Here is a 26,633-nt window from a genome sequence, read left to right as displayed (position 1 = left end):
TAGCGCAACTTCACTCTGTTTTTATCCCCTTGAGGAAAAGTCCACACGCTGTCAGGATGGGTGCATGGTGGTTGTCTATGAGCAACGTGGGGTAAAATAGAAATGATTGGATGAATATGAGGAATTGTGTCAAAGTTGGAGCGTGGAGAGAATGGCTGAAGTTGTTCATATTATTTCTATTTGTGTAATCCCGTCAGCTTGTTGTAGCGCTGGTAGCGAAGCGGCGACAACACGCTGAGCTGCTTAGCGGCCTCAACTAATGTGGCGCTCCTCCTCAAATGGAGGCGCAATCCGCATTAGCCCGAATCCCCCCAAGATTAATGGTGTTTAAAGTTGATGCTTCCATTATTCAACAGTTAGACATGTTATCCCTCAGCGTCCCACTCGCCCCATACAAAAATCCTCTTTTTTTTCTTTTTTTTACTTTAAAAGGATTCAGTCAAATATTTGTACTTCCTTTATCTTTAATATGAGCAGCGCTGCAATACAAACTGCTTCTGAAGACGGGGGGGTGGGGGGGTTGATTCTTTATCCCGCTTCCACTTACTGATGTTTCAATGAAGTCATTTTCATTCTTACAGCATTAAAAAAAAACACTTTCATCCTCATGAGACAAACCCAAATGCACTTGTAAGCAAAAAAAATGCTCAATTTAAAACCAAAAAAAACACACATTAATAAACAACAATCGGTCACCACTTTCTCGCTGTTGAAATAGTGTAAAACTGTCTCCAACATCCAAACTAAACTGATAAACAAGATGTACAGGCGATGTTTAACTCGCATTTCAACATTCTTAACCGCCTTACAAGTGTAAAAAGAAGTTAAACGCTAATCATAGCAAAACATGACGACAAAAAATGTCATAAATGTGACATAATTCGACGTTTGAAGTCCCATTTGACCATTTTTATCGGCCGTACAAGTGTAAAAAGAAGCTTATCACCGTTAATAGTACAAGATAAAGGCAACAAACAGTAGAAACTGGAACAGCAAAGGCGTAATGCGACATTTGGAGTCGCATTTTACCATTTTTAACGGTCATACAAGTTTAAAAATGAGCTCACCACACTTAATAGTAAAACATTAAGACAGTAGAAACTGTAACAGCACAAGCATAATACAGTGTTCCCTCGTTTATCGCGGGGATAGGTTCCCAAAATAGCCCACAATAAGTGAAACCCGCGAAGTAGCCAACTGTATGTTTTTACAATTATTATATTAGTTTTAAGGCTGTAAAAGCCCTCACCATACATTTATAGACTTTTATCAGACAGGCATTAACATTTTCTCACATTTCTATCTTGTTTAAACACTCTCAAAGTTCAAATTGTGTTAGAATTTGAATGATCGACCTACTAGGTTGGACACAAGACATTATTAAGTGACTCACGCGTACAGAATTCCGTAACGGCGCCCTACAGCCGTGTAACTTCTGCCTTCCTTCAGCATGTCCAGAAGTCCAAGAAGAAAACACGCGGTTAGCTTCCTCTGTTTCTGCTATTGTTTTACAGTATTGGCGGTTAGCAAGCAGCTCATACGGCTAGCTCGTTTGCTAGCCATGACCACAACAAGAGACGGCACGAAGAAGATTTCTTGACAGTGGTCTACAGCCAATCAGGGTGCAGAAGACAATGGGCGGCACAGACAGAAGAGAGAGAATAGAGAGACACTGCCACCTCGTGCTAAAGCACAGAACTACAACACTCAACTTCCCACAATGCAATTCTTCTTAAAGGGCCAGGTGGAGCGAGGGAAGTCACATTTTAACATTTTTGGATGGTCATACAAGTGTAAAAAGAAGTTAACCACAGTTAATAGTACAGGATAACGACGAGAAAGGAACAGTCAAAGCTGTAACAACGAAGGGATAATGCAGTGTTTGAAGTCACATGACCGCTGCTAATAGTAGCTGCTAATAGTAGCTGCTAATAGTAGCTTATCACTGTAAAAACAAAGGCACATTGTGATGTTCTAAGCAAGATTTTACCCTTTTTAACTGTCGTAAAAGTGTAAAAAATAAGCTCGCCACAGTTAATAGTAAAAGATAAAGACGGTAAACAGACAAAACTGGAACAGCACAGACATAAAGTGATGTTTCCAGCAAGATTTTGCCCTTTTCAACAGCCATACAAGTGTAAAAAGAAGCTAGCTACTGTTAGCAGTAAAATATACAACTAATAAACAGCCATAACTGTAACCACAAAGGGGAAATGTGACATTTTAAGCAAGAGTTGACCATTTTTAACGGTCATACAAGTGTAAAAATAAGCATAAGCTCACCACTGTTAATGCTACACATGAAGACAATAACAGTCACAGCTGTAACAGCAAAGATGCAATGCAGTGTTTTAAGTCGCATTTTAAGGGTCATGCAGGTGCAAAAAGAAGTTAGCCACTGATGATCATGCAAAGTAAAGCCAATAAACAGTTGCAGCTAACAACAAATGTGTAATGTGATACGTAAAGACACACTGTAACATTCATAATGGCTATACAAGTGTAAAAAGAAGTTCACCACTGATAATAGTCAAACATAAAAACGAATAAACAATGAAGGCACATGCAGTATTTCACATAAGTGGCATTTGACATTAACACGTGTAAAAAGGAGGGACAATAAACAGTCATAATCAAATGGATAGTTTGAAGCAAGATTTTAACATCTTGAGCTGTCAAAGTGTAAAAAGAAGTGAACCACTTAGCTCCTAGTACCTGATGATAGCACGAAGATATGTCGTACATGTCGGTGTTGCTGCTCCTCCTTGGGGAATAAATGTGGCAAAAAGCCAAAGAAAAAGCGCATCATGTCACCTTTTTAGCTCTGCTTGTGCTCCATTTGAATTGTTTAGTGTGACTTTGAAAGCGTGTAATTCCTGGAGGTTTTAATAAGCCCGTGTGCGTCTTACCTGAGCTAACAGCTCTCTTCTTTGTGCTGCTGAACGTGTCAACCATTCAAACAACGAGTGGCCCGCCAACCGGAGGTGACAGGCGGGGTATCAGCTGTATCGCCGCCCCCACTTACCCTCCCCCCCCGGCGCCGGGTGCCCTCGGCAGCATCGCTAACGACGGGGCATCCCTCTGTACCGCCCTCCGGCTTTGTGCTGTCATGGACGCCGTCTCCTCTGTGGACCGGTACCGTCCCCGCCTCCCACAGCGACACAAATGGAGACACGAGGATCATAGCCGCGTCTTGTTGACAGTCATGTGACTTTAATTAGAGACAACTGCTCCCCACCCACACACCTGTCAATCTCCGGGTGACGGATGTGCCGATCGTCAAACGCGGCCCGTGTGTGTAGCGATGCAGAGGACTGCGCTCCTCCTCTTCGCACCCTCCTGCTTGTCGCTCATAAACACGCAGCATCAAACATTCATGTCTGTCTGCAAAAGTTGTAATTGACTTCCGTATTTCCACACCTGATCAACTCAAGGACCCGGCGATTAAATAGTCCTGGACTCCAGACTTACTTGCCCAGACAATCACGTTTGTGTGTGTGTGACGTCACGCAGGCGACACGGACGCTTCCTGCTGACCCGCCTGTTCATGTGAGACTCCACCCTCGCTGTTCCCCGCAGGACTGCAATCTATCTGTGGCTTTGAGTTGCTGGAAGGGGGCGCAGCACATGACACCATCGTCTAATTGTCCCCAACTTGTGTTCCCACAAATCTTCTCCCGCGGACCGGGGGGGGGTTGTACATTATAGCAATCTAATGTAATGTATCTTATTTATGATGTATTGTGTAAAACTAACACATGAATAACATCAAATTAAAAGCACAAAATGAATGCAGACCCACCATCCACCAGTTCAAGCCTGGAGTTTTTCCAGAGAGATGATTACATGGCTGTTTGACGTGTGTGGTAAAAGGCAGTGTGCTAGCATGAATTACCTTGAGACAAATGTGCACATTAGCACTCAAAAAGTCATCAAAACTTACCTTTATGCATTCCCACATAGTATCAGCATTTGACACCAAATATGAGGTGAAAGAAAAATGGTAAAAATACAGTAGTAGTCTATCTGTGTGGCATGAGATAAAGTTAGCACACGCACAATGGACATGCGTCAAGTGAGACGGATGTAACAGAGAGAATCCGGCCACTTTTCAAAATAAAACATAATTAAGACAACAAATTATGTGGGGAAAAAAATTAATAATTTAATAATAATAATAATTTTTTTCTTTCTGTGCGGCTGTGTCCATACAAATACGGATATTCTAAAAAGGCATCTTTATGTATGTGTTTTGGCGTGCAAGTGAAGGTTTCTGTCCTTAAAAGGGAAATGTGCGACATGATCTCATGTTTTAACAAGGACTTGTTGGCTTGGTTGGTCGCGTGCGTACGCCTTATAACACGCACAACCCAAAACTCTCATGATGTCTTCTGGGCCCCGTGTGTGCTCTAATATAGCTAATATAAATTCTACGTCTAATATGGGCCACATTGTGAAAAATGAAAGGTTGCAACGTTGCCACTGTGCTCTTTTGTAAAGCAGCACATGTTGATATGCTGAGAGGTTGGACATATTTCAAGAAAGAACTGCATCATAGCTTTGTCATATAAGTGAAATAGTGTATTATTAGTATCTACTTCTTTTTTGTTTTTTAACCAAATATTTTGACTTCTTCTTAAACAATCCTCCGAAATTTTCTTTTCGTAATATTATGACTTTATCCCCATTATATTATAACTTTTTCCCCAACCAAATTTTCCAAAAAACTGCAATTTTGATTAGTTTCTTTCTCATATTACGACTTTTAAAAAATAATGTGTTTTTTTCTTGAATATTTCAACTTTATGCTACTAAATTGACATTATTTTTACCGATAACATTATAGGTTTATTCTCGTAAAATTGCGAATATCTCGTAAAATGACAGCTGTTTCTCCCATTCCTGCAGTTTGCTTCAACTTTCTTCTTAAATTTTCATCTCATAATTCTGACTCTATTCCCATAATATTTTGACTTTATTCTTGTAATATTATAACTCTTTCCTCACTTTAATGTTCCGAAAAGTACAATTTTATTCACATTTATACATTTATACACATTTATACAATTTTTTCTCTCATATCATGACTTTAAAAAAAAATTTCTTTCATATTTCAATGTTACGTTACTAAAATAGCGTTATTTTTATGTCATAATATTACGTTAGTCTCGTAAAATTACAACTTTTTCTTGTTAGATTAAAACATTTCCTTAAATATTTTCACTTCATTCTTGTAAAGTTACTGCCGATTTGTTCCATTTTTGCTGTTTTTAGAATGTGCCATGGGCCAATTAAAAAACAGCCGCGGGCTGCAAATGTCCCCCGGGCCTCACTTTGGACACCCTTGTCTTAACAGGCAGATGCTCAAACCAAAGCAAGAACAGTTCCACACTTCCTAGCTCCCTTCTTCTACTTATTTCCTAACAGCTAACCTAACCCAGCATGCAGAACGCCACTGCCCTCTATAGCCCACACTCTCAACAGCAGCTCACAATGACACTACGGTAACATTACTGACACCTAGTGACCAGTGGAGAATACTACAACATATTTGAATGCATCTTTTGAATGTCTTGTTTGGATTTTACTACATTTAGCAATATTAATGCATGAAAATGCTTAATTTAGGCCAAGAATACATCAAATGTGTTAAATATGCATTTTTTTACTGTTAATAGGCCGTATTCAACCACACAACGGAGCTGAGTTAATAATTCCTTTTGAAAAACTGAGAAGTGGCGATGGACGACAGTATACACGAGGCCATCTACTGTACGGAGTTGGAAGGACAAGCTACACAGACAGTCCCACTGTAATGTGTTCATGAGCGAGGGTGAACCGCTGGCACCAAATTTAAAAAATAACAGCAGCAAATCTGTGTTGGATCACCACAGATGGGAATGTATTGGAAACACTGACCCTCGAACCAACGCGCTGTAAAGCTCCCTCATGTTTTTTTGTCTAAGCACATTTCCTCGCCCCCAGGAAGCGAGGAGGAAGAGTATCCGCGACCCGGTGCTGACCCACCGCAATGTCATTCCGGCTCATGACATCACACGACTACTGCCGGCATCTTTGTCACTTTCTCTCGGCGACTGCGGAACGAGACATCGCCTAAAGTCCAGAGGGGTCACTTTCTGCTGCCGAGCCCCATTTTTAAGGCGGAGCGGCAGGCCGGGCCGTGTTGTCTGAGCGGGATCGCGGCGCCGCTGCCACCTTTTATCGAGCTCGGAGAGGCCTGATGCCCGTCACCTTGGTCCAAACTAAAAAGCACCGCACAGGACGGAGATGGCTGACATTTCTGAGAGTTTGTCAGAAGTTGTCCAGTAAAGCGAGGTAGTATGGAGTGCCGCCGGACCCGCCGCTCGGCTGACACCTACACGCAGAAGCCATCGCAGGCCATCCGGGCCGTAACTTCATGATCGTCAGCGAGTGTCACAAACGTTCCAGCCTGCTGTTTGGATGTCACTGATCCCTGGAGTGGTGAGGCCGAGAGCGAGCGCCCCATTAGGAGAATCACTCTCCGCCGCGTGACACGCTCGCACCTACGCACACCTCCGAACACGCCGTCGTAGCCATGTCTAACACGCGCACAAGTGACAGCGTTGGGTCTTGTCGCCGTAAATTGGAGTCGTAGTCCGGGATAGATGTCAAGGATTGTCGGACGGGACTCTCACATCTCATCCCGCTCGCTCCCGTCATCCCGCCACAAATGTGGACAGATTGAAGAGATGACCAGACTCGCACCTAATAGGATCTTATGTCTTCTTCTCCAGTCCTTCAACAGCTCACCCAATCTTTTAGACCACGTCTAACCCACAGAAACACACTTTACACCAAGATGGAAACCCAATCCACAGCAGACTTCATGCTTCCCAAGCAGACGGTGCTGGAAAGGTGCTGTATCGTCCTGGAGGCGTTGTTGCCATTGTTTACGTTGTTTGTTTACATTGTTTCCGGCACAGCAGAGTGCTGCTGAAACATGCATGAACAAACACCTCGTGTGCAGCAGTCAGAGACTCTCCTCCAGTCAAGGCTGGCCGGTCATTACAGGTCACCACTGGTTTTAGGGAACCTTTACGTTCTGTAGGAAAATACACACAAAATACTTTATACAGTATGGTAGTTAGGAACATCATGTAGACCGACACGGTTTTTGTAACAGAGGCGGGATGCCGTCTTTGTTTCAGGGTGCTTTGCAATGAGCTGTGACGTTTTAACAGACATTGTACGTTTGCATGCGCTGAAAAAAACAAAATGAATTGACATAAAACTAGCTCGTAAACACGCATGTAAACACCTTAATTAGATTGTGTTTGTTTTTTTAAAGTCAGATTAACATACGTACAGTAGCTTATGCGATTGGAAACTACAGTCGTCCTTCGTTTATCCTTCGTTTATCGTGGGTATTTGGTTCCAGACTCAACTCGGGAATTTCCTCAAAGTAGGATTCAATATTAGGAAATGGAATACTTTTGTAGTTGGGGCATACAGTAGAAAACCTGTTTGCCATCTGCTGAATATGTTTTTTAACATTATTAGAGCCCTCTTGACTTGAAATAACACGTTACTGTTTTGCGTAATCACTTCAACGGACACATAGTTGATAGCACATGTAGATCGTTGAATTCCTTCTCATGCACGGTCTGCCACTTATTTGCTTGGGAGACTCTGTGGTTAACTGAACAACATAATAACGATAATCTTCATAATAATCATAATGATCTTACAAGTCTTACTTGTGTCTAAAGTGGCTTATTTTCTCTTATTATGTCTACTATATTGGATAATAGGCATGTAAAGGTGACTATAGGGATGTTATTTCACATCTAGAGGGCTCTAATAATGTTAAAAAGTGTAAACAGGTTTTGTATGCTCTAACTATGAAAATATTCCATTTCTAAATACGGAATCCTACTTATCACGGCTGCGTCTGGATGATTAACTGTGATAAATGAGGGATTACTGTATATATATTTTGATATATAAATCACACCTGACATAAACACCGAAATGTTTTATTTTATTTTCTTTGCGTTATTTTACTAAATTGTTCAAGTACATTAAAAAACACAGCAAAACAAAGTGTGACTTATAGTCTAGACCAGGGGTCACCAACGTTTTTCCTTGTGAGAGCAACTTTTACAAAATGAAAATGGCCAAGAGCTACTCATTTTTGTAACATTTATTTTAAACCCAAACAAAGCGAATATGCTTGTTTTACCAGAACATGAACAAAATGCTGGTGTCCACAACTCACATTTTGTATTTCAGAATGCATTTCTTTCTACTGTTCTTTCATTATTAACTGTAAACCTGAATGAAAAGCAGGCTTGCGGGCACCTCATGTGGTCGTGGGGGGCTACCTGGTGCCCGCGAGCACCACGTTGGTGACCCCTGGTCTAGAAAATATGTGAACTTTAGTTCAAATGTCGCACAATAGCCCCTTTTACACAGGGATCCTGCAAAGTTGCAGCATCAGAGCCGTGATGTATTTGTCTGTGCGTTTTACACATCCATCCATCCATCTTCTATGCCGCTTATCCTCACTAGGGTCACGGGGGTATGCTGGAGCCTATCCCAGCTGACTTTGGACTAGAGGCGGGGTACACCCTGGACTGGTGGCCAGCCAATGGCAGGGCACATATAGACAAACTATCATTCACACTCACATTCATTCATTCATTCATAGACGTCCAAAAAGACTTGTAGGACGACAACGACAAGGACAGCGATGTCTTTCAGCACAACAAGACGGGTGTTAAACGTTACACCCCGGTCCCGGCATTACGGGATGCGCTTTCACGCCGCCACCATCCCGCCTCCGCAGGAAATTCATGGGTTGGCTTTGTGTGACTGACACGACAAAAAAAAGGGGCTGAAGTGTGTGAACGGGGCTAATGAGAGGCTGTCCAACCTGCCAAAGTTTCCTTCTCACTTGATCTTGATGTTATTTTTGTCGCCTTGTGGCTCGTGTCTTTGTGACTCATCCTGCCGTCTTCATCTTCGTCTCCTCGTCTTCTCTTTTTGGAGAAGTCCTCCTTGAGAGCACACAGAGACATTTTGTCTTTGCAGCACGCCTGATTGAGCCTCATGCCGCCCTAAACGCACAAGAGGCTTGTTTGTCAAGCTTCATTAAGTCACCTTCCTTTTTTCCGCCGAGGTGACTCATCCAGCGCGGCCGCTCGCCCCGTCTTTCTTCCCGTCCATCTCCGGCCGCTTGTCCCTCAGCGCTAGCGCGGGAGCTGGGCCTGGCACAGACCAGACGCACACTGAATCAGATGGGCAGTAAATTTAGCCGCCGCGAGTTCATCCTGCCAGGTCATAAATCGCGTGCAGCCTCTGTGAAGTGCAGCCTGCCTCCTGTCAGCCTCGCTTGGCCTCCAAAAAACACACACACACACACACACACACACACACACACACACACACACAAAGAGAAGGTGTAAACCGTGTGTGGGTCCAGTCAGAGGAGAGATTACACTTAGCAGCGTGCCACCGCACATTTGCAGCACAGAGTTAGTCTCCTGTTTTTAATGGGGGTATTTTATTATCGGATGCGGGAAATCGGTGATGCAAGTTTTAATGTGTTACGCAATCGCGGGCGGTTTTAACATCACGGCGGAGAAGGGAGGACAGAAAAAAAAAGTCTGCAGACGCGAGCCGGAGAGAGAGTTTGAATGTCGGCACGTATGAATCATCCAGAAGTGGAGCTGTAATTCCAAACATTTGCCTGGTGCAACGCCTCGGCCTCGCACGGAACAACGCCAGATTAGTTTTATTTTAGTAACAGCCTCATTATGATCCCGTCTTTATGCACACCTGCTTTATTTTTGGTCTTTAATGGTGTCTATCCTTCATTTGCAACTTTTAAGGCTTATGTACAGCAGATCCCCGCTTTTTTGCTGGGCTTACGCTCCAGCACCATCAATGAATGGCAAAACACCACATGTAATTGATACGCCCACAAAAATGTCTATTTTTGACACACCGCTCTCCCTAAACCCTCCTGCTAGCTTGACGTTCACAGTCCCCTCTGATTTCAGATCAACATTTGCAGTAAATTGACTGTTGTAATTATTAGATGAGATTCAGCTCCAACAACGCTCCCCTTCTCTTTTCAATTGCCATTGTTCACTCATGACACAGTCCAGGTTTAATCCCTAAATATGCCTCACGCACTTATTCAACGCATTTCAAGGAACACCAAGCAAAGTGAATGAAATCACAACACCTTTTTGGACAATTTTTTGGGGAAAACAATTGTTGTTTTTTTTAACATCACAAATTAGTACTGAACAAAAAAAACAACAACAAAAAAACAGCCCTTTTTTGTAGAATTTTTTTTTTTTAAACAAACAACTCTTGCAATGCACGTTTTAGTGGGTTTCCTGTTTGTTTGTTTTTTACACATACTGACTGAGGGTGAATGAGATGTGTTTCCTGAAAAAAAAACGGCCATTTTTTGGATTTTTGTTGGCAGACCCACCCCGACCCCAACTAAATGTACTTTTTGAATGAGGTGTTTAAAAATCTGCCATTTTTTAAAACAATGAAAAATATATATTTATCTTTTTTGGGGGGAACCCTCCTGCAAGATGTGTGTTTATGGGCTTTTTAAAATATTGCATATTTAGAATTTGTTACAGACGTAGGGTGAATGAGAGGCTTTTTCTGTGGTAAACGGCATATTTTCAGAGACAAAAAACAACACAATTTTGAGCAATAATTGGCGGATGTGTGGGGTTTCACTATCTATATATATATACAGTATATGTGTGTGTGTGTGTGTGTGTGTGTGTGTTTCAAATGTGCGTTTGTTCTCCGTGATGTGAAAGTGAAATATGATGAGTTGGCGTGTTTTTAACTCACAAACGGTCTGCTCTGAGAACTTTAAGAGATTTCCACGAGAGATCTTTTGAACTTCTCACGTCACAACGTCAGGAAGTCCATGTATGGCAACGTCTTGAAACTGGCAGCCAGATTGTGTTTTTTCGGATGTATCTAAGCCGGGAGTGGGAAGCTTTTTAGTTTTCATGGAGCTAAAGACCTACCTCAAACTCCTACCTAAACATTGGCAAATATTCATTCAATGATATCCAATAAGCATTCACATGCGGCCACTTGAGGGGGGCGTGTCTCTTTGCATCTCTGAGAGAGTTGGCGTGGTCGGGGGGGAGGCTGCGGAATCCAAGGAGAATGATTTGCCCTGTACACAACCGGATATTTATGGGGTATTTTATTCAAAGAGACCTCCTGTAGCATCCCACTGGGGTCCAATATGGTCCTAAGAGCCCCTGAAATGAGCAGGCTAGGACCCCTTTAAGAGTTGCAAGATGAATCACAGTGGAAATGAGGTAAATTTCCCTCCTGATTACCCCGTTGCTTCGTCAAACGTGGGAGCTTTTAGCTCCTTGTTACATGCTTTGTTTGCCGACACGGGCAAAAAAGCTGTCAGACGTCGTTTAGCGTCTCAGCGCGTCCAAACGGATGCTGCAGGCTTCGCTCGCTGTTGCAGGAAGTGGAAAAGGCTTACAAGAAATAAATAAAGGGGCGAGGGCTGGGGGGGGCTACAGTTGATTCTCGGCTCCCCCCCCCACCACCCCTCCAGTTCAGCGAGTGTCTGTCTGACCTACATTCACTTTACGTCATCTGCCTAGACATTTCTTTAGCCTTGTGGGCAAACACTTAGAGAAATGTATGAGAGAGGGAAAAAAAAGCGTACATATGCTGGAATACATCACGCACACACACGGGCAGACATATACAGCCCTCTAGTGGCGGAGGGCACGCATCCCCCCCTCACCCGCCCGCCCCCCAGCACAGGAGGGCATCCGTGTCCTAAACCATCTGTGGCGCAAACAGCAGGACGTCACCTGACGACGCTCGGATGGAGTGAATCCAGGTCAGAATCTCTGCGTTTTTGTCTTGCGAGGACTGTACTCGTTACGACGGCCCCCAGGAAGTGTGCGGCAGCGGTGGCGGCGGCAGAATCACATGCTCTACTTAAGCTAAACAAGGCCAAGGTATTCCCACAAGTGGAAACGCAGACGAGGATGCTTTAGTGCGGTCGGGCCCGCTCTCATGTTGCACATGTATTTCCTCCTCGCCAGCCGGCATGAAAGATTCCAGCATCCTGGCACCGCGGACGTTGTTTACACACTAACGGCGCCGCGGGAATTCTGGTTTTAGGTCCGTTACTGTCTCCAGCAGAAGGCGGGGAGAGGAGGACGCATGTTGCTTTTCATGAACTCCAGCCCTTCCAGGAGCGCTTTGAAGGAGCAGACATGTTTCTAAACACTTGTGCAGCGCCTCCAGTCTGCCAGCAGACCTCCTGGCCTCCACCATCTTGCTGGCTGCGGGCCGAAAGAGGCGAGAAAGTGACCCCTCGACACCGCGCCACAGCGTTTCAACCCCGTCCAAAATGTCGATATGTTGTTAGCTCGTAAAGTATGCATGAAATGTTCAAGTAGTTTCACGGAAAAGAACACTTCCCCTCTAAAGTGACTTTTTAATGAGGGTCGTGAAAGAGGCTTCACTACACATCTTAAAATTAAGCTCGAACTATCAGTCAGTCATTTACAGACGTAGGAGCTGTATGTTTGTTTTTTCTTAAGCTAATTGGCTAACCTAGCATGATGTTGCTGTTAGCCCCTTAGCGTTCCGTTTGGCTAAACCGCCTAAAACAAAAAAATAATAAAAACGTCAACTATTTGAGAAGAGGCAAGGCTTTGGGCTCCTTTGAAAGCAAACACGCTGGATTTTTATCTCCAACAGTTAGAATGTGTCTAGGTCAGTGCTTCCCAGATGCGACTCCCCACCCCAAAACCCACCACCCCCACCCACCCCACGGCTCTGAAGGCACTATGCAGAGGCGTGAGCTTGAGGTGTAGACTCGAGTCACAAGTTTGATGACTTTGCACCCGACTTGACAATATCATCAAAGACCTGCAACTCGACTGGGACTTGAGATTTTCAGTGAGTGTGTTGAGTAAAATGTGTCCCCACTCCAAGTGTGCAACTAACGTGGTCGTTATGTCATTTCCAGCAAGACAACACATTTTCCCACGGAATCTGCCACATTGAACGCATCTGTTAACGTCCAATCAAGAACAAATGAGGGTGTGGTCGACGTTTCTGTGGGCGTTAAAATGGAATCGCATTTGGTAAACACTAAGCAGTGCTTATGACTTGGAAATACAGTACCAATCCTATGGCTTTGGACTTACCTCCACCTGTCTTGTTGCATTGACCTGGACTTTCACGTCATGACTTGAGACTTGCAAAACACTGACTTGCTCCCGCCTCTGGTATTTACTGTACTACAGTATACTTCAGTGTCTTCAAGGTCGGAGGGTCTGTTTGTGTCTTTATTCATGCTTGAATGATGCTGGTGCCAGCAAGTCGTACAGTGGTTTGTACAAGTAGATAGATAAATAAATGAATACTACAGATTGTCAGTAGTATTTCAAATTGGGGCGGCATGAAAAAGTTTTTGTACCCTTGGGGGGGGGGGTCATGGCAGAAAATAAGAGGTTGAATACACTGAGAAGAAGGATTTGGGGGTTTTTTTAGGTTTGCCTCTCTTTTTTCAGAAAAATGTGCCCTAAAAAATAACTATTTTGGTGGTATGGACTGGGGTCATAGCTTGAGTCCTCACTTAGCCCGGTTTCAAATTTGCCAGTGATACTACAAAAATGGAGTATTTGACACAGGTTTTGTAAAAATTAGGATCAGGAGTTCCAAAGGTGTTCCATTTGGAGACCATTGGTCACACTTGGTTCAAATTTTTACGAAGTCCATGCAAACAAAGCTCATTGGCTTCCTGACCGCTTTGTTATGATTGTTTGGAAAATAAAAACAGAAAAAAGGCACAACATTGATGCACAGTCTACGTCCCGTCCAAAATACAGTAGCTGAGTAGCTGAGGTGCCCATCAAAATGTAACAATATTGCAAAGTAAGAACTTTACACATTTGAAGTGTGCCAAGCCTGGATAAATGTTACGATGAGTATCCAGGGTGCCCTAGGGGGGCTGAGTGGGTGGCGGACAGGAAGTGATGTTGGAGGTTCATAGTTGGCTGCAACAGTAGCCCATGTTAGGGATTATTGTGCCTGTTGTGAGATCGGGTCTGGTGCTTGTGTGTCAGTTACAGTAACATTACTGACACCTAGTGACCAGTGTGGAATACTACGTATCACCACGTCTTAGAATGCGTCTTCTGAATGCCTTATATTTGGATTTTTTACTTCATGTAGCCGTTTTTATGCTGAAATGCTTCATTTAGGCAAAAATACGTAAAATGTCCTTAATTATGCATTTTTTGGACAAATAATAGGCTGCATTCAACCACAAAACTGCATGATTTATTAATTCATATATTTTTGTCGCAAAAGCGGAAACGCGAAGCGCCGAGGGATTACTGTAAATCAATTTTTGTAGAATTGCTGCATCATGATGATATCATGATATCATCAAATAATATTGGATCTCAAGTCAGTGTAGGATTCCACCCCGGGCTCCATTGCGCTCATCAGCATGCAGAAGCTGAATGTCGGCACTCCCGACTCGGTGCACGGATTTACCTCGGCCGAGCGCTCACACAAGCCTTCCTCTCATGAGCGTCAGGACCCGGCAGCACGTCTGCCAGGCGGGCCCGTGACGCAGCGCAGTGTTGCCACACAGCCCGAGCCGTGTTTGGAAACACTGAGGCGGCACGCTGCCACAGCGGGGGGCGGGGGGGGCATCGTGGCGGCCGCTCAAGCGTGCTCTCTTTAGCCCAGCCAAGCGTGCACGGAGAGATCCAGGAAAGGCAAGAGAGGGAGGTGGCCATTGATCACATGATGTATTCATCGGCCGCTCTGGTTATTCCTGGAATATCGGGATAACAAATGGCATCTCCTGCACAGATGAAGAAGAGAGATGACAGAGCAGTCAGAAGCAACTGTACAACCCTCCGCCAACCCCCCACCAGTGGGCCGCCTGCCCAGTCGTCTGGCGGCAGAAAGCCTGCAGTCATCACAAAGTGGAAATATTTACCGCTCACACTTCCGTGGGGGGGAGGAGGGGGTGAAGCGGGGCTGAGGGCGTCTGGAAGATGAGCGACTTTGCGTTGGGAGCGCAGCGCTTATCACTTTCTGCTTCCGAGGCAACGTGAGGACAGAACATCACAAGGACCCATCTCGCTTTTTAACATTAGCAGAGGTGGTCCTCGTGTTCTGTTTCGTAGTTCTGTACGCGCTCCCAAAAACGATTTATTAAAAAAAAAAAAAAAAAGACAACTACCATAATTTCCAGCGTATAAGCCGCTACTTTTTTTCTGACACTTTCAACACTTTGGCTTTATGGCTAAAGAAGTACAGTTCCCATGACACTTGACACATGACAAAGGACAGTAAGTAGTGAAGTGGACGCTAACGTCTCATTTTCAAGTCTTATCCATCAATCGTGTTTTGATCTGACAAATTTTAAGTAAGTTTGATCAAATGTAGAATTACTACAGCTTCTGCTTGGACTGAATGGACCGCAGCAGATGTTGAACTCTGATGGAAAAAAGCGTCTCACGTCTCGTCATCGGCACTAACGAGTGACGCTTGGAACACGTATTGTAGGTAGGATTGCAAGGTTTATAGCGTGTCTTTCTGTGTAAATATCCCATGTTACTGCATGGACACCTGTGGCTTATAGACAAGTGCTGCTTATTTATGGACAAAAATTGTTTTCTCTCTATATTTGGTGAGTGCGGCTTGTATTCCGGTCCGGAATTTATGGTAGCTACGGGCGCACAGTGAAAGAATATGTAGTTGCGCATTGCTACACAGAGGAAGGACAATGTCACTTCTGTGCTTTTTAGGTAACTTCCTCCCTTCCCCTCATGATGTCTCCCATGCGTGAGGTACCGTGCAACAAAGAAAAGGAAAGTGAAAAGTGAAGTGAAATTAGACGTGGTAAAATGCTCAGAAAGTGGAGAACCAACATTGGCTGCTCGCCAAACGCTCAAACACGCAATCAGCATGAAGGATGAAGATGGTAACTTTGAACACATGGAAGGATCTGCTCCAATGAAATGGACAGTGATAACCAAGCAGCGTAGCGCTGTCATTATTCATATTGTCTCTCCCCCCCTTGCAACGCCCCTTCCAGTGTGCAAAACAACCACAGGAATAAGTGTGTTAAACTTCACCCAACAGCCAATCTGGTATTCCCATTTACTCGGAAGGTGCAAATCTGTGTCAGCGCTTTTTATACAAAAACAGGGACACGAGAACTCCAGTCCCAGTTTTTAAAGGACTGTGTGAAAGGGGCTACTAAAACAGTCCACCTTAACTTTAAGGCGAGTTTACTGCTTTGACGCTCACCTTCTATTGGAAGACATGTCGCCACAAAATGAAATGAAAAATAGGGGTGTCACGAGACGAGACAAGACGATACGTGAGGTTTGGGGCGACGAGACAAGATTTTAACATTACTTTTAAGAAAAGCACAATGAAAAAACATTACAAATATATGACAGTATATTGCAATCTACTCATTTATTTTCTACGTTACACTCTTCTGCACTCCGTGTGTATGCGAGCGGCCCCACCGAGACAAAGACATTGTATGACTGACAAAAGGGCTCCCTCCGTTTGTGCCCTTGTTCTATGGAACAAACGCGCCAAGGTGCTGAAACCAATGCACAGAGTGAACCCTCTTCCTGCCTGTTGGGAGGCGGGAGACGAGGAAAACGCATGCACACACGGTTTAATCTAGCAAGACCTTGTGACAACCCTAACATAACAATTACAAAATAGTCAAATAACAAAAACTAAATAACTAAATCAGTTCAATTTTACAAATATTACATTAAAACATTTTAAATGATTTTTTTAAAGCCAAAGAAAAAGCAAATCATGCTTTGATGCTCACTTGCGTGACTTCATGCTCGGCGGGGACTTTTTGCATGACTTAAGGGACTTTTTTTTTCTTCTTTTCCAACATTCCTTTGTTGGAATTCCAAATTGTACGACGACCTCAGCTGAGGTGTTTTCCAGCATCCAGGATTTAGCATTCCAAAGCGTGCCGGGCTGATCCGAGCTGCACTTTCCTGTTTGGACATTTGTTAAGCTCACAGACGCACTGAACGGGAAGTGACTCATCATGATGATGTGTGTGTGCGTGTGTGTGCGTGTGCAGAACACCCTGGAGACGTGCACCATCTGCAGCAAGCCCATCATGGAGCGCATCCTGCGGGCCACGGGCAAGGCCTACCACCCTCACTGCTTCACCTGCGTGGTCTGCCACCGCAGCCTGGATGGCGTCCCCTTCACCGTGGACGCCTCCAACCACATCCACTGCATCGAGGACTTCCACAAGTACGACGGCACACCTTATTTGTCAAGCATTGGCTCCCAGTGTTGTCACTGAGTGTGAAATGTTTTAATTGAGCCCATTTTCTAGCCGTGTTATGGACTGTATGCCTCACTACTGCTGGATGAAGCCATCACAGCACACCAGCAATGCAGATGCAAGCAATATTTCTATTCTTAGTCAACAAAATGCACATGAAACATAGCAAAATTGGTATTATTATCTCATCATCCATCCATTTTCTATGCCGCTTCTCCTCATTAGGGTCACGGGGGCACGCTGGAGCCTATCTCAGCTGCCTTCGGGCGACAGGCGGGGTACACCCTGGACTGGTCGCCAGCCAATGGCAGGGCACATATAGACAAACAAGCATTCACACTCACATTCATACCTATGGACAATTTAGAGTCTCCAATTAACCTAACATGCATGTTTTTGGAATGTGGGAGGAAACCGGAGTACCCGGAGAAAACCCACACACGCACGGGGAGAACATGCAAACTCCACACAGAAATGCCCAAGGGAGAATTGAACCCAGGTCTTCCCGATCTCCTGACTGTGAGGCCAACATGCGGCCCATTATCTCATTTATATGGATTTCAAATTTGATTTCAGTGTTGGAGTTAATTATTATGATATATTGTGTAATTATAATTTTAATAATAATCTAAAAATGTTTAAGTATTTTAAGCCATTTTTTATTCAAATTAATTATGTAAGTATATATATAAATATAATGTTGGAATTATGTTTCCAAGTATTCATAGAATTTCTTCCTGTACAATTATTTGATTCTCTTTTATTTTATTAGATTATTTAATTGAATAAATAAATATTTTTTTTGTTAAAAATAATTATTTTCAAGGTTTAAAACAACAACAACATATATTTCAGGATTTAATAATGACAATTTAAATAAGAAATATTGTACAGTGTATTTTTTTATTGTTCAAGAGTTTTATTGTCATATACATAGTAAAACAGGCAGTTATACTACGCAATGAAATTTTTATTCTGTTCATTCTCCAAAAAAACGAAAGAAAACACAAGAAAATGAATAAGAACATAAGAAACATGAATCCCAATAAATTAAGCAACACCAACAACAGAAGACGTCCAATATAAACAATAAAATAACAATAAATAGAAAAAGACGGGAGAGTGAAACAGCGACGTCTGCCACGGAGGGCGCCATCTTGATCTTAAATGAATATATGATCTCAAACTAATTATTGTGACAGTAACTGTAAAACACTTTTACTCAAATAACTTGAGCGGAACTTGACGTATAACGCTCCATCGTATGTACTTTATTATTGTGAATGTTTGTATTTCTATAGTGAATTTCAGTATGCGCTTAGTGACTACTTTGAGCACAAAGACAAGGTTAAAAGGTTAAGGACCAGTCCAGGGTGTACCCCGCCCCTCGCCCGAAGTCAGCTGGGATAGGCTCCAGCACACCCGCCACCCTAATGAGGATAAGCGGCATAGAAGATGGATGGATGGATTTTTATGAAACAAAATGGTGTTGTGTAATTCATTGTGTTTACAACGGTGGTGATGTTTTTGATGATGATGCTAACTTTGTTTGCTGGGGGGGTTTGACAGGAAGTTTGCCCCCCGCTGCTGCGTGTGCTCAGAGCCCATCATGCCGGCACCGGGCCAGGAGGAGACTGTCCGCATCGTGGCGCTGGACCGGGACTTCCACGTGCAGTGTTACCGCTGTGAGGTGGGTGGCTATGTGTATGCTAACGATTAGCATAGCAGTGCTACTTGGGAAAAAAGCAAACAGTAGCTTGTATAGTCATACTGTATTTATCCCATCCCTCCATTTTCTATAGCGCTCGTCCTCATAGGGTGACGGGTCATGGTCGTTATGAGGTATGATATATATATATATGATTTATATAACAATTGTAATAAATCTACTATCATCGTATTTCCTGCATCATGGCAGCCTTGAATGCAGCATCGGTACCTAGCCTGTGTGCGTGTGCGTGCATGCGAGCGCAGGACGTGAATCAGACTGAGTCATGGGAGTTTTAGCCGTCAGCTCCTCAGTGACACACATTGGAAACCCAACCACTAAAACTATTTGACAAAAGTCTACGCTGACATTTCAACTCACACTCAAACACTCCATCAAGCTCCACTACAGCACAGCCTTTTCTTTGGAAGTATCACACACACACACACACCATATATATACACACTATATATATACTGTACATACTATATATATACACATACTATATATACACACTATATATACACAGACTATATATATATACACACTATATATATACTGTACATACTATATATACACATACTATATATATACACATACTATATATACACACTATATATACACATACTATATATACACATACTATACTGTATACACATACTATATACACACACTATACAGTATATATATATATATATACAGTATATATATATATACACACTATATATACAGTATATATATATATATATATATATATATATATATATATATATATATACTGTATATATATACATATATATATACACATTACACCACGTTCAATATGCTGTAAATGTACCACATTACACCATCAAATATGACGTAAATGTGCTACACTAGCTGTACATGGAATAGGATGGAGTGTACTGTGATACTGCAGAGGTACTTTAGAGAGAATACGATGTGGTACATTAAATATGCTACATTGGGGGTGCGTTGTACATCAGGGGTTACATTAAGGTACATAATGACGATGTACTGTAAATGTGATGCATTAGTCACATTAAATATGTACTAAGTAGGGTACATTAGAGGTACTTTATATATAAATATGCTATATTAGGGGGGCATTCAAATTGAATGTACCTCTAATGTACCATACGTCGTAATTTCATCATCTGTAATGTACCGTTAAAGTACCACATTTACATCATATTTCAGCATGAAGTATATGATTAAATATGATGTAAATATGCTACATTGGAGGTGCATTAAATATGTAATTATGGTACATTATTGGTACATTACGTATGATGTAATTATGGTGTATGGTACTTTAGAGGTACATTAAATATGTAAATATGGTACATTATTGGTACATTAAGTATGTTGTAAGTATGGTACATTAGCGGTACATTACATATGAGGTAAATATGGTGTATGGTAGATTATGGGTACATGAGACATGATGCATGTATGGTACATTAAATAGGATATAAACATGGTAGATTATGGGTACATGATGCATGTATGGTACATTAAATAGGATATAAACATGGTAGATTATGGGTACATGATGCATGTATGGTACATTAAATAGGATATAAACATGGTAGATTATGGGTACATGATGCATGTATGGTACATTAAATAGGATATAAACATGGTAGATTATGGGTACATGATGTATGTATGGTACATTAAATAGGATATAAACATGGTAGATTATGGGTACATGATGCATGTATGGTACATTAAATAGAATATAAACATGGTAGATTATGGGTACATGATGCATGTATGGTACATTAAATAGGATATAAACATGGTAGATTACGGGTACATGATGTATGTATGGTACATTAAATAGGATATAAACATGGTAGATTACGGGTACATGAGACATGATTCATGTATGGTACATTAAATAGGATATAAACATGGTAGATTACGGGTACATGATGTATGTATGGTACATTAAATAGGATATATACATGGTAGATTACGGGTACATGATGTATGTATGGTACATTAAATAGGATATAAACATGGTAGATTATGGGTACATGATGCATGTATGGTACATTAAATAGGATATAAACATGGTAGATTATGGGTACATGATGCATGTATGGTACATTAAATAGGATATAAACATGGTAGATTATGGGTACATGATGCATGTATGGTACATTAAATAGGATATAAACATGGTAGATTACGGGTACATGATGTATGTATGGTACATTAAATAGGATATAAACATGGTAGATTACGGGTACATGATGTCTGTATGGTACATTAAATAGGATATAAACATGGTAGATTACGGGTACATGAGACATGATGTATGTATGGTACATTAAATAGGATATAAACATGGTAGATTATGGGTACATGATGCATGTATGGTACATAAAATAGGATATAAACATGGTAGATTATGGGTACATGATGCATGTATGGTACATTAAATAGGATATAAACATGGTAGATTATGGGTACATGATGCATGTATGGTACATTAAATATGATATAAACATGGTAGATTATGGGTACATGATGCATGTATGGTACATTAAATAGGATATAAACATGGTAGATTACGGGTACATGATGTATGTATGGTACATTAAATAGAATATAAACATGGTAGATTACGGGTACATGATGTATGTATGGTACATTAAATAGGATATAAACATGGTAGATTACGGGTACATGATGTCTGTATGGTACATTAAATAGGATATAAACATGGTAGATTACGGGTACATGAGACATGATGTATGTATGGTACATTAAATAGGATATAAACATGGTAGATTATGGGTACATGATGCATGTATGGTACATAAAATAGGATATAAACATGGTAGATTATGGGTACATGATGCATGTATGGTACATTAAATAGGATATAAACATGGTAGATTATGGGTACATGATGCATGTATGGTACATTAAATATGATATAAACATGGTAGATTATGGGTACATGATGCATGTATGGTACATTAAATAGGATATAAACATGGTAGATTATGGGTACATGATGCATGTATGGTACATTAAATAGGATATAAACATGGTAGATTACGGGTACATGATGTATGTATGGTACATTAAATAGGATATAAACATGGTAGATTACGGGTACATGATGCATGTATGGTACATTAAATAGGATATAAACATGGTAGATTATGGGTACATGATGTATGTATGGTACATTAAATAGGATATAAACATGGTAGATTATGGGTACATGATGCATGTATGGTACATTAAATATGATATAAACATGGTAGATTATGGGTACATGATGCATGTATGGTACATTAAATAGGATATAAACATGGTAGATTATGGGTACATGATGTATGTATGGTACATTAAATAGGATATAAACATGGTAGATTACGGGTACATGATGTATGTATGGTACATTAAATAGGATATAAACATGGTAGATTATGGGTACATGATGTATGTATGGTACATTAAATAGGATATAAACATGGTAGATTACGGGTACATGATGTATGTATGGTACATTAAATAGGATATAAACATGGTAGATTATGGGTACATGATGCATGTATGGTACATTAAATAGGATATAAACATGGTAGATTATGGGTACATGATGCATGTATGGTACATTAAATAGGATATAAACATGGTAGATTATGGGTACATGATGTATGTATGGTACATTAAATAGGATATAAACATGGTAGATTATGGGTACATGATGCATGTATGGTACATTAAATAGAATATAAACATGGTAGATTATGGGTACATGATGCATGTATGGTACATTAAATAGGATATAAACATGGTAGATTACGGGTACATGATGTATGTATGGTACATTAAATAGGATATAAACATGGTAGATTACGGGTACATGAGACATGATTCATGTATGGTACATTAAATAGGATATAAACATGGTAGATTACGGGTACATGATGTATGTATGGTACATTAAATAGGATATATACATGGTAGATTACGGGTACATGATGTATGTATGGTACATTAAATAGGATATAAACATGGTAGATTATGGGTACATGATGCATGTATGGTACATTAAATAGGATATAAACATGGTAGATTATGGGTACATGATGCATGTATGGTACATTAAATAGGATATAAACATGGTAGATTACGGGTACATGATGCATGTATGGTACATTAAATAGGATATAAACATGGTAGATTACGGGTACATGAGACATGATGCATGTATGGTACATTAAATAGGATATAAACATGGTAGATTACGGGTACATGATGTATGTATGGTACATTAAATAGAATATAAACATGGTAGATTACGGGTACATGATGTATGTATGGTACATTAAATAGGATATAAACATGGTAGATTACGGGTACATGATGTCTGTATGGTACATTAAATAGGATATAAACATGGTAGATTACGGGTACATGAGACATGATGTATGTATGGTACATTAAATAGGATATAAACATGGTAGATTATGGGTACATGATGCATGTATGGTACATAAAATAGGATATAAACATGGTAGATTATGGGTACATGATGCATGTATGGTACATTAAATAGGATATAAACATGGTAGATTATGGGTACATGATGCATGTATGGTACATTAAATAGGATATAAACATGGTAGATTATGGGTACATGATGCATGTATGGTACATTAAATATGATATAAACATGGTAGATTATGGGTACATGATGCATGTATGGTACATTAAATAGGATATAAACATGGTAGATTATGGGTACATGATGCATGTATGGTACATTAAATAGGATATAAACATGGTAGATTACGGGTACATGATGTATGTATGGTACATTAAATAGGATATAAACATGGTAGATTACGGGTACATGATGCATGTATGGTACATTAAATAGGATATAAACATGGTAGATTATGGGTACATGATGTATGTATGGTACATTAAATAGGATATAAACATGGTAGATTATGGGTACATGATGCATGTATGGTACATTAAATAGGATATAAACATGGTAGATTATGGGTACATGATGCATGTATGGTACATTAAATAGGATATAAACATGGTAGATTACGGGTACATGATGTATGTATGGTACATTAAATAGGATATAAACATGGTAGATTATGGGTACATGATGTATGTATGGTACATTAAATAGGATATAAACATGGTAGATTACGGGTACATGATGCATGTATGGTACATTAAATAGGATATAAACATGGTAGATTATGGGTACATGATGCATGTATGGTACATTAAATAGGATATAAACATGGTAGATTATGGGTACATGATGTATGTATGGTACATTAAATAGGATATAAACATGGTAGATTATGGGTACATGATGCATGTATGGTACATTAAATAGGATATAAACATGGTAGATTACGGGTACATGAGACATGATGCATTGGTCCATGAGTGGCATGAGAGGCACATGGCAGGTAAGTGGAGTATCGGTGTGAACGTATCGGTGAGGAGGGCGTGTGAGGCTGATGTTGCGTTTGTGTGTGCAGGATTGCGGTTCTCTGCTGTCGGAGGGCGACAACCAGGGCTGCTACCCTCTGGATGGACACGTCCTCTGCAAGAACTGTAACACGGGACGCATCCAGGCGCTTACCGCCAAGGCCACCACTGACCTCTGAACGACCCCGCCCACCACTGTGACCGACCGATGCCCGCACGCTCTTTCCGCTGTCCCTCCGCTCGCTTGCACGCTAGCTCGCTTTTCATCTCACTGATGAACATTCATACTGCGTTGCTATTTTTTTACGCTTAGCGTCGCTTCGTCGCTCGCTTTCAGAACCTGAAAACAATGTTTTATTAGCAGCTACAGTAAGTTATCTTAGCACATAGCATCAATGAGTCATCTATTCCCGTCTTTATGCTAAGCTAGGCTAATCCGCCAAGCAACTGGCTGCTGATCTTTTCTCAACAGCAACAAATTAGCCTCAAATCACTTTTAACTCGTGGCAATTCCAACAATTCAACGAGTCCGCCGATGTCTCTGAACGTGGTCAATATTCACGTTAGCCGTTAGCCTCATGCTGTAGCGTTAGAGCCTCTTCGCTGGTTAATATTTTGCAACTTCTCTTTGTTCCACTTTAACGCAACTAACGAACCGCTAGGGTCATGCAGAGGCCGACGCCTACGTACGAGATAGCTATGCAATTTTTTTCAATCTTAAATTGCATTGACACTTTAAAAGACGTTTCACGGCTTAAGGAAATGGGTTACATGCACAGCAGCCAGGTGTCCTGACCGCTTAGCGCTGAAGTCGTTGGTACGCGTCGACCTTTTGTGCTCCTTCCTCAGTATTTTGGGTCGACTTTTAACGTTTCGTGTTGACGGGTGTCAAAGGGACCACGAGAGTCGTTTGGGCTCGCGAAAATGTTGTCGCTAGGTTAGCCGCGTCTTTTTAATGTTGATGTGAAAGCAAAATAGCTTCGACGACGCCCGAGGATTTTGTCACCAGGATGTCGTCGCAGGCTTGGTTTTTTTTGGTTTGTTTTTTTTTGTCAATTTGTCACGCTGAAAAAAATAGAATCATAAAAATGCAGTATAACTAAGATTTGCAAAAGAAACTGTGTTTATTTGAGACGAGGCTGTTAGCTTGTTGAGCTGTCTTTAAATGAGATGCCTTTGATGTACGATACTAGCATGAAGTTATTATCAGATAATATGAATTACTCTGCTAAAAGCATCAAGAAAGTAATTGTATTGTAAAAAAAATCATTGGATTAAATGAGTTTTTGTTCCTTCTTTAAGTGATATTGTTACAGTAGCTGCCGGTCTTTGTCCATTCAAGTGCCTTTGCCGAGCAAACGACCGAATGTGGTGCTTTCTTTGACCAAAGTAAACAAACAAAATGGCCGCCTGACGCTGACGCTCTGAAGAGAGAAACAACTGGTTTTGATTTGTGCTTGTTTACTTCTTTGAATAAAAACAACGTTGCAACTGCACCACATCTCACTGGCTTTCTTGTTGACTTGTGTGTCAAATGCCTGAAGACAGTTTCGCAAAAGGCGCGCAGGCTTAGCTACGCGTCTTAAAATGAATGCTATCCATCCATCGCTCATGTACAGACGTGGGAGCTGCAAGTTTGATCATTTCGTTTTTTTTCAGCAAATATGCTAACCAAGCATGATGCTAAAATGTCATGTTAGCACTTTAGCTCACGTTGCTGTGCTAGAGTGGCTAACATTTAACTTCATTTGTTTGACGTTATAGTAGGCGTCATATTCCCCAACATGTTGGGCTGAATTCCAAATTGTGCTACCTCTCAGCAATATGTGACGTTTGAGTTTCCAACCGTGTTTATGTACAAGCTAGCAAAACGTGATACCTTAGAAGCTCGGCCAACTGAAGACTGGTGATGCACGTGAGACGCTACAGTAGCGCAAAGCGGGTTTTGCTACACATCTTAAAATGGAGCTCTGATTTATGTCTAGTTTACTTTAAATGAAAACAACTTTGCAACTGCATCACATCTCACTGTCCTTG

The 26,633-nt window shown here is 41.2% G+C and overlaps 1 protein-coding gene across 2 annotated transcripts in view; it reads left to right on the top strand.

Moving 5' to 3' along the window:
* lpp (LIM domain containing preferred translocation partner in lipoma) overlaps nt 1–26,206 on the top strand; it is a 219,919-nt gene extending 193,713 nt beyond the window's left edge. The window contains exons 9-11 of one of the 2 annotated variants that reach the window (XM_054788847.1): nt 17,177–17,355; nt 18,959–19,079; nt 24,647–26,206. In XM_054788847.1, coding sequence (XP_054644822.1) covers nt 17,177–17,355; nt 18,959–19,079; nt 24,647–24,775 — 429 coding nt within the window. In that variant the 3' untranslated portion in view covers nt 24,776–26,206. The remainder of the gene's footprint in view (nt 1–17,176; nt 17,356–18,958; nt 19,080–24,646) is intronic. The other variant, XM_054788845.1, reaches the window with a different exon arrangement.
* Nucleotides 26,207–26,633: the final 427 nt, after the last annotated feature.

This window comes from Dunckerocampus dactyliophorus, chromosome 10 (assembly GCF_027744805.1).
Source record: "Dunckerocampus dactyliophorus isolate RoL2022-P2 chromosome 10, RoL_Ddac_1.1, whole genome shotgun sequence".
NCBI classification, from domain to species: domain Eukaryota; kingdom Metazoa; phylum Chordata; class Actinopteri; order Syngnathiformes; family Syngnathidae; genus Dunckerocampus; species Dunckerocampus dactyliophorus.
Note: the sequence above shows the minus strand (reverse complement) of the source record. Positions and strands in the feature narration are given on the sequence as shown.